Consider the following 9,302-nt stretch of genomic DNA (forward strand, 5'->3'; position numbering starts at 1 on the left):
AACAGTGCTGCAAGAGTTTTCTAGGGTGTGCAATTTCTTTTCATCTCATATGGATGGAAGTTGTATTTATTTTTAAACACTGTTATAAAATAAAGACTTCTGATTGTGGGTGTAGACAGAATGTTAATTTTAGGTGTGAATTTGCCCTCTTCGGGTCTCATGGAGCAGTAACAACTAATTGCATTTGCTGCTGTAGCAGAGAGACTTCACTTAGAAAGATAATAAGATGAGATATTTTCTTAGCCTAGCCGCGCTAGACAACCCACGGCAACGAATTTAATTCTCTGCTAGGGTGAGTCTAGTTACCCTCCATAAGGCTCGAGGCTGGATGCTCCTAAAACTGGCCGGACCAATCACCATGAAGTGTAGCGTCAGAAGGCGGGCGTAACTAAGTGACGACAGAGGCGCGACGATTCTGAGAGAAACAACCGGAAACAACTAGCCTAGCCACGCTAAACAACCCACGGCAACGAATTCAATTCTCTGCCAGGGTCGACAACAAAAACGACAACAGTCGTTGAGCTCCATTAGCACCGACTCTGAATAATCTTTCTGTTAACATGTCTGTAATATACTTGAGCTTCACCCATTGACTGTATAAATAAGGCTTCACTGAACTACCGCATCCTCTGATTTCCGGCGCTCTAGGAGCCTATTTGTTGCGCTGATTGGTTGTATACCCACCCAATTGCTGCAGAGTGATTTGATAGACAACCTTTTAGCCCGCCTCCCTCCCTGTCGAGCGTGCCTAGACCCTTGCGTCTTCAGAGCATGGGTCTAGCGCGGCTTGGCTAATATTTTCTACCTCCAATATAGAAAAGTGAACCACCAGGTGTATCAACTTGTTTTGCACCGTAGCAACTATCTAAACCATTACCATTGCATCAAAAACCATCTTGAAGTGAAAAATAAAATAATACTACATGCTTTTATGCTAATTTATTGGATGAAACTAAAATATCTACATGTTGGCGCAGTCTGGTTAATGTATCTACACGAATTCCTCAGAAAAAAAAAAAAACGGAAGACGAATTGTTTTGCTCATTGTTGTAATTCCTGACAGAATAAGTTGTTGCAGCACCAAGAGTTTCTCCACATTCAACATCAGTGGTTTCAGAAAGAAAGAGAAATCTGAATTCAAAACTGTGCTTTGTTGTCATATTAACCCGGATCATCTTCTGGTTCCACCTTTTACCATGTAAATATTTTCTGGTTTCTTTCCTCCTTGATGACAGAAAACCTAAGATCTATGAGTTGTGGACAAAACGAGACATTTGAGGACGTCATCTTTTTGATGGGTTTTGTGAAACACTGTGGGGCCAAACACCAAATTAACTTCTAATCCAATCCACAATTTGAAACGTTGCAATTACCAAATCACAAAGGCTGCAATTTTGGATTGTGAAGTGTTGCTATTATGTGCTGAAACTAGGGATGTCCGATAATACTGACCCATCGATATTATCGACCTGATATTGGCATAAAAATGTGTTATCGGTCAATATTGTTATCAGGGTTTTTTTTTTGCCTGTCATGAAAATCAATAAAATAAGTCCTGGATTTTGCCGGCATTTACGGCGCGCAAATGATCACATAATCAAACTGCCATGAAATGTGTAAACAAATGCATGGCTTAAAATATTCTGGCACCATGCCGGATTTTCAGAGTGCCATGCTGGCATTTGGCTCGGAAAAAAAACGATAGGACAACATTGCCAAAAGAATTTGTCTACCAATAGAATGAGGGGAACGCAGCTTTTGTTCTCAACCAAACTAATATCACTAGCCAGTGGGAAGTGAAATGGAGGCGGGTCTGAGAAACACTTTGAGATCCAGCTACAGTTGAGTCTTTACCGACACTTAGAGAGTATTCCACTAAGGTTGCTCAGTCGTTGTATAATTTCCGACTGGCAAGTGCACAGCAATGGATTTGTAGTAGGATCACAATCATGTGATCGTCAGCAGTCAGCTGACAGAGCATTCACTTGTCATAGTCACTGTGACGCCGTGGTGCTATGTCTCAATAATACAGAAATCTTTGACAATCCAGAAGATAAGCCACATCACTGCCAAAATCTAATGAGATGGTTCTTGTGCCATTTCTGACTTTCTCTGAAAATTTCATCCAAATCCATTAGTCAAACAAACTTTTGACAATTGTCACAAAACTCTGCCACATTCCTTAAAAAATAAAAATGGCATTTTGCATGGTTAGAAGAGTTAAACAGAGACAGCGAGCCCTTTGGTTGCTGGTGCATAAAAAAAAGAAGGAGCCGGGTGCTTGCTTGTGTACCACGTCATGAGTCAGACCCATAAAGCTGCTGTCCACTGTGACACTCACAACTCGCTTCCCGGGAGCAATAGCCACCACTGAGATACGGCATCAATTACTGACCGGGTTTGTGATTGAAAAATACGCTTGTGCACATTCATTGCAGAACACGGCTCGTCTTTCACCAGACCTCAGCCACTCGTTAGTCAGTGTAGAAACTGGCTGAAAATAAAAATGCTTTGTCTGAACTGTCCATGTCAGATCAGCATGTTGGTTCCATAAGTACACATGACATAGAGCCAGCATATTAGAAAAGTTTTTTTTTTTTTTCTGAAAAGCTCAAATAATGTGTGTTGTCACTAAATAGTCACACACTAGCCTGAGCATGGGCAAAATTCTTAATGTGTTTGTTCGTTTTTTTGATGATGATGATGGAGCCAGCATCTGGCAAACACAAAAGTGAACATTGCCAATGCCTCAACACTTATGGAAGAAGTAAAATATGTCAGAAAGAAAGAAGAAATAGATAGGGGAAAAAATAAAGATTCAGCATACCTGCTTTTGTAGCACCGTAAATGTTTTTTTTTAATTGAACTGTAGTTTTGTAGCCAAGCCGCGCTAGACAACCCACGGCAACGAATTTAATTCTCTGCCAGGGTGGGTCTAGTTACCCTCCGTAAGGCTCGAGGCTGGATGCTCCTAAAACTGGCCGGACCAATCACCATGAAGCGTAGAGTCAGAAGGCGGGTGTAACTAAGTGACGACAGAGGCGTGACGATTCTGACAGAAACAACCGGCGCACAATAAACAGTTAGCTTTTGACTCAGTTTTGGCCACAGCCCTTAAAGATTTGAAGCTAAAATTCAACTTGAAAGATAAACAAAGGACGGCACTGAAGTGTTTCATTGAGAAGAAAGATGTATTTGGACTTATACCGACGGGATATGGCAAATCCTTAATATACCAGTTGGCTCCGCTGGTTGGGAAGCTAATGGGACTTAGCCACAATCCGCCGGCGCTCTAGGAACTCCGTCAGCCTATTCGTTGCACTGATTGGTTGTATACCTACCCAATTGCTGCAGAGTGATTTGAAAGACAACCTTTTAGCCCGCCTCCCTCCCTGTCAAGCGTGCCTAGACCCTTGCGTCTTCAGAACATGGGTCTAGCGCGGCTAGGCTAGTAGTTTTCTGTAGTAAACTGTATTTGCTTATTTTCTATTTTGTTACTCATTTCTGATTATTTAAGTTACCAGTTCTTAGAGCACTTGAATGTTTTTTGTTATTATTTGAACTGAACTATAGTTTGCCGTTTTAAACTATATCATTTATTGATTTATTTTTTGCACTGTAACTGTTTACATAATTGTATTTCAGAATAAATAGTGCAAATGGTGCACATATTGTTAAAAGGTGAATCAATGTCCTTTTTCCATATATTTTACTGATTGGTTGCTAAACAATATATTTGCATCATTTTGTTGTCAGATGGAGTACCTACCACAACCTACGGACCTTTTTTGGTATTACTATAGTCTGTAGTCTGAGTTTGCAAAGGAAAATATCTTAATTTCTTATTAGTTAGTTAGATTGTACTCCGACCCCCACCTAATAGCAAAAAAGTTCAGGTTCAGATTTTTCACTTTAAAGGGGAACTTCTGTTTTTTTTCAACCTGGGGTCTGTTTTCATATGTCATTTCATACAAGTGAGTAATACAGAAATGAATTTTTTACATAGCTCCAGTATTTAACCAGGCAGGCAGCTTAGCAGCTCAGCTAGCAGCTCAGCGAGCGAAAAGTATCGGCCAGCTGGCCCCCCCGCGTCAAAGTCCACCCTAACGTGCTTTTTTTCCCCACACTGACCGGCTCAGATAGTCTCAATGAGTGTCCCACAACATACTAGAGATGAGAAGTGAACGAAAACCTCCACATTACCTGGCAAACGCTCTTTGTTGTGGTCTGTATCCAAAGCTCTAGACGCTAGAAAGCAAATCTCGTTCCAAAATCTCGCGATAGCTCGCACGAGCTAGCTGAGCTGCTAAGCTGCCTGCCTGGCTAAATACTGGAGCTATGTCGAAAATTCATTTCTCCATCACTCACTTGTATTAAATGACATATGAGAACAGACCCCAGGTTGAAAAAAACCGAAGTTCTCCTTTAAGCCCTGCAAATGTGACTGCAGTAACCAGCTTACTGTGCCTGACTAATATATGTCTGTGGTTTGGAATTATTTCCAAGCCCACATATATCGGTATTGATTAATGTCGGAATCGGAAATTCAGAGTTGGACAATATCGGCATATCGGTTATTGGCAAAGAAGCCAATATCAGACATCCCTAACTGTAACTGTATTTGATTTGAAGAGATTCAAACTTTCAGGGGTTGATCATGCTTGACCACTTATCAGTGCTGTGATTCAACTGACATAAGCTCAGTCAGACCTCGTACATTTTGCCCACAGATGCACTTTTTTTTTTACCATTTTGTGGCATTTTATCAGCTAAACAGCCAACTGATTAATTGACAATGACTATAATATTAGACATAGTGCCCCAGATCAGTTTGAAAGTAAAAGAATATCTTCTATATAAGCAAAGCCAAATGAAGTGGGGCTCTTTGCTACACCGTTCTTCAAATGGTAGATTAAATGGATATTCTACCTGACAGAGGTAAACGGTGCTTCTCTGAGGAATGTCAAGTCAAACACGCTGAAAATGGAAATGGCACTCCTGTTTCCCATTATGTTTGTTTTTTGGTCTCAGCTCCAAAGCATCTGCAGGGTGAAATCCTGCAGACCTAATAGGCTTATAGGATAATATCACTTTGTTTTTCTCTGCTCTCTCCTGTCTTTGCTCAGTGCCTGGTGTTTGAAGACGCTCCCAACGGCGTGAAAGCGGCGCTGGCTGCCGGCATGCAGGCGGTGATGATTCCTGACGACAACCTGGACCCTGGCCTTACCCAGGAGGCCACGCTGCGACTCAGGAGCATGGAAGAATTTGAGCCACAGCTTTTTGGGCTGCCGGCATACGACTGAGCCAGACCGCGAATCTGAAACCACACTACAAAATTCCGCCTTTGTTCTTTGAGGGTGATGATGGAGAGAGGAAGTCCAGTTTTGTTTCCTGCCTGACTCATAATGTTATGGGTGACTTTATGTTGAGGCCAGTAAATGAGATTTAACTGTCATCTCTCAGATAATAAATGATATTATTTCACAAAGTTTAGTTTACGCTGCTTAATTCAATCTTGTGATGTTTTTTTTGAAAGCTTACTTGTGTCACACACATTTTGTCATTTAATCTTAGGGGGTGAACATTTTACGTACACTACCGTTAAATAATTTTGGGTCACCCTGAAAATTTCATTTTTTTCCATGAAAACTCACATTTTTATTCATGTGCTAACATAATTGCATAAGGGTTTTCTAATCATCAGTTAGCCTTTCAACACAATTAGCTATCACAAACATACCATTAGAACACAGGAGTGATGGTTGCTGGAAATGGACCTCTGTGCCCCTATGGATATTTCATTAAAAATCAGACGTTTCCTGCTAGAACAGTCATTTATCACATTAACTGTGTGGTAAATGACTATTCTCGCTGAATCAGACTGTATTTATGATTCACTTAAAGTTATCTTAACTGAAAAAAAACTACTCTTCTTTTAAAAATAAGGACATTTTTAAGCTACCCCAAACTTTTGAACACTAGTGTATATACCTTCCTACTTTCTACTTACTGGTTAACAGAAAGTCATTTACACCTCCCAAAACATTCTAAATATTTAGGCCCAAAATTGTTTCTGTTAGGGCTTGAATTTGGCTTGTTTAGGTCAAGCGAAGTGCAACTTTATCATAAGGACATTGTACAATATCCAGAGTAAAAGGGACACTGTGCTTGAAAAGTTAAATTGCTGTTGAGTTTGACAGATGTCATTTCTGATGCAGTGCAAATGACATTCTGTTCAGCTTTACTGCAGAAAAATCACAAATCCCTGAAACCGGGAACACACAACTGAAGCTGCTTGCTACAACACTAGGGTTAGGTAGGTAAAGTATGTCCTTTTCTAATTTATAGAAACTGACTGCTTGTTATTGAATGCCCATGTTTAGCATAAAAACTATTGTTTTTTATATTATCTCACAATATCAAACCTGAAATCATGTACTGAGAGCCTCCAGCTATAAAAGCCACTTTCAGCTATTTCCAAATGAAGCGATTTTACAGCACAGCGCTTGAAAAATATGTGACAGTATATGTTTTTCAACACTTTGACAAATGCTAGGATTATGTTTTTATTGAATTCATGACATGAAGGTGAGAAAACTCGTGCTACAAAACGATGCAAGCCACATCTCAAAGCTTTGTCTATAGTGAGTGATGGATACAATAAAGCAAAATACAGTTTAGATTTATGTCTTCGGTGTCCCCTTTTAAAGCTGGTGATGCCTCAGGGAGTTTAAATCAATGAATGAATGGAAAGTGGAATGTGAGATGAGCACATGAATTCATGCAGCGTCAACAGTAATGTGGGCATTGTACTGGGCCATCTTCAAGACAGAGCAAGGCTAGACCCGGAATTCACTGAATGGATTATATATCTCTTCTGGCCTGGGAATATCTTTGAATCCCCCAGGGGAAGCTGGAAAATTGCTGGAGAGTCACACTACCCTGCATAACCTGCTGCCACCATGACCTAACTCCAACCCCAGAAAAGTGGAAGAAATTGGATGGATGAATGAGTGCAAACTAGTGCTGTCATATCTCTGATCTTCTGACTAAGGGGCCGTTTACAAGGGGACGCTTGCAGGTAAAAACGTCAAAATATTTCAACAAAACGCCCTATCGTTTATACGAGGACGGCGTTTTGGGGGCTTAAAAACGCAAAAATTCGAAACCGGCCTCCAGAGTGAAAAAGTTGAATTCTCCGCCGTTACGTTTCCGTCTAAACAGCAAAACGCAAAACTTTGCTGAGATCTGCCCACGTCGCGTACGCGATTACGTCACACACGTGTGCCAGTGCTTTGGTTTGCCGGCCGGTACAGGGAAGTAAACAAAGATGTGTGATTATTTCCATCCTTCGTACCTTCAAGCAACTCTGGCAGCTCTATGTACACTACAGGAGTCGTACTAACAAACGTACAGAATCTGTACAGATTCCATTCATGAACATTTACCGCGGCGGAGATCCAAAAAGGGAGATAGTACGCATGTGCGTAGACATGGCGGAGTTTTATCACAGCGCCACCCAGCTGCCTGGCATGCATATCCAATCGAATACCACACACTATAGAGTCACCGTATATACGCAGATTTCCTTCAAACGTGAAATGACAAGACGCCACTTTTGCGTTTTCTGTTAAGATGGTCCTCGTATAAACGTAGCCTCACTCACAGGCAAAATTCAGCCCTTTATGATACTACATGTCTTTTGGAAAACATGAATTCAGAACCCAAACGTGAATTAGCTCGATCAACTGAACTGCTGTCCTGGAAATAATGAGATTATTGTTCTCATGTATGTCATCGTGGCTGTCATTAGGGCGTCAATCAAAAGACGTGATCATGTTGAAGTAGGCAGCCCTGGAACGCACACGGCGGATCACTCAACACTGTCCTTGTCATACATTGTGTTTAAGCTGTCTTATTGAAATGCCAAAGACAGTACTCCTCTGCTCAGTGTAATCCAGTAAAAGAGGCAGTCTTTCATCTCGCTCTGCTCATGCCTCTGCATCTGGTACGATTCACATGTAGCCCCATCCCTTTTGCCGAGCTGGCTTTAACGGGGAGGGGGTTTGCCGAAGGATTCTGGTGCCACGGTTCCCTCAGGCTACTCAAATAGGATTTCAATGCACTCCCATCCACTTCCCCTCCATGCTTTCCTGGCCTTTCATCCTCAAGGAGGGACTAATCTCCTCTGCTGTTTTTTTATTTTTTTATTTTTATAATTCTTTTCCTGCTTACACACTCATCACCCTGTAGTTTTACATGCAATTTACTCTCTCAGGACCTGAGGTGTGATTTTCTTTTTCTTCTGTGTGTTTTTACAGTCTTACCATGCAGCAATTGATTGAAGTGCATCCTTTAAATTAAATAGAAAGATGCCTGAAAATAACACCAGATGAGACGAAATGTCTTCATCCACACTGTGCAAATGTCTTAACTTTTCATTATTAAATAAATAAACCCTTAACACAAACCTCAGGCATAATAATTATGCAATTTCCATTCATTTTAAATTCATTTTCTTCTTGACTTTGATTCCAGATTTAATTAGGCTATGGGTTATTTTCAGACATATTGCATTTTTTTCCCAGGACCTTCAGATGTTTAGAGAATATAACTCATGCATGTACAGCAGATGTACAGCTTCATTTTTAATATATTTAAGCATTAAAGATATAAGTCATATTGCTTTATTTAACCTGTTGGATACAGTTCACTGACTGCATACTCACAAAGTCCAACTACTACAGGGTTACAGCGGTGATACTGAAAGGAATATATCACCAATAAGATAAGGCTGCTTACTATTTATGGCTTCATATCAGAGACCCACATTTTACAGAAAAGGCCAAGAAAAAAAGCTTGCTGTATTATTAGTGCCACAAAGCTGAGATGAGAGCTGAAGCCACCTACTGATGGTAAACTTTAACATTTTTATGATGAGATTAAAAAAAAAAAAGAAGCACATTCTTTTATGCTGTAATCCTGCTGTTGTCGCTGCAATTCCATCAGAAGAAACTCACCATTCATGTCGACGTCTCGTCAAAGCGAATGCAGTCTTAAGCTTTAAGACGTGTTCCAATAGCCAGGCAATTGTATGTCTACTGTATGCAACACTTTGTAAGTATGACTGTGGCGAAAGGAAAAAGAAAAAGTATGTTGGTATCCCAGGATATCTCATACTAAAACAACATGAAAGACACTTGATTTTTTTGTGTAACTCAGGCTACTTCTAGAGGAAATCGGATATTAGAGATATTGCAATGGCACATAAAGTCTATAGAAAGAAAACTTAAATTAATGTG

General features: G+C 40.5%; 1 protein-coding gene across 1 annotated transcript in view; it reads left to right on the top strand.

Moving 5' to 3' along the window:
- Positions 1 to 5,488, top strand: part of pudp (pseudouridine 5'-phosphatase) — a 76,224-nt gene extending 70,736 nt beyond the window's left edge. Inside the window, exon 4 of the mRNA XM_022214979.2 lies at positions 5,127 to 5,488. Coding sequence (XP_022070671.1) covers positions 5,127 to 5,303 — 177 coding nt within the window. The 3' untranslated portion in view covers positions 5,304 to 5,488. The remainder of the gene's footprint in view (positions 1 to 5,126) is intronic.
- Positions 5,489 to 9,302: the final 3,814 nt, after the last annotated feature.

Source organism: Acanthochromis polyacanthus, chromosome 22 (genome assembly GCF_021347895.1).
Source record: "Acanthochromis polyacanthus isolate Apoly-LR-REF ecotype Palm Island chromosome 22, KAUST_Apoly_ChrSc, whole genome shotgun sequence".
NCBI classification, from domain to species: Eukaryota; Metazoa; Chordata; class Actinopteri; family Pomacentridae; genus Acanthochromis; species Acanthochromis polyacanthus.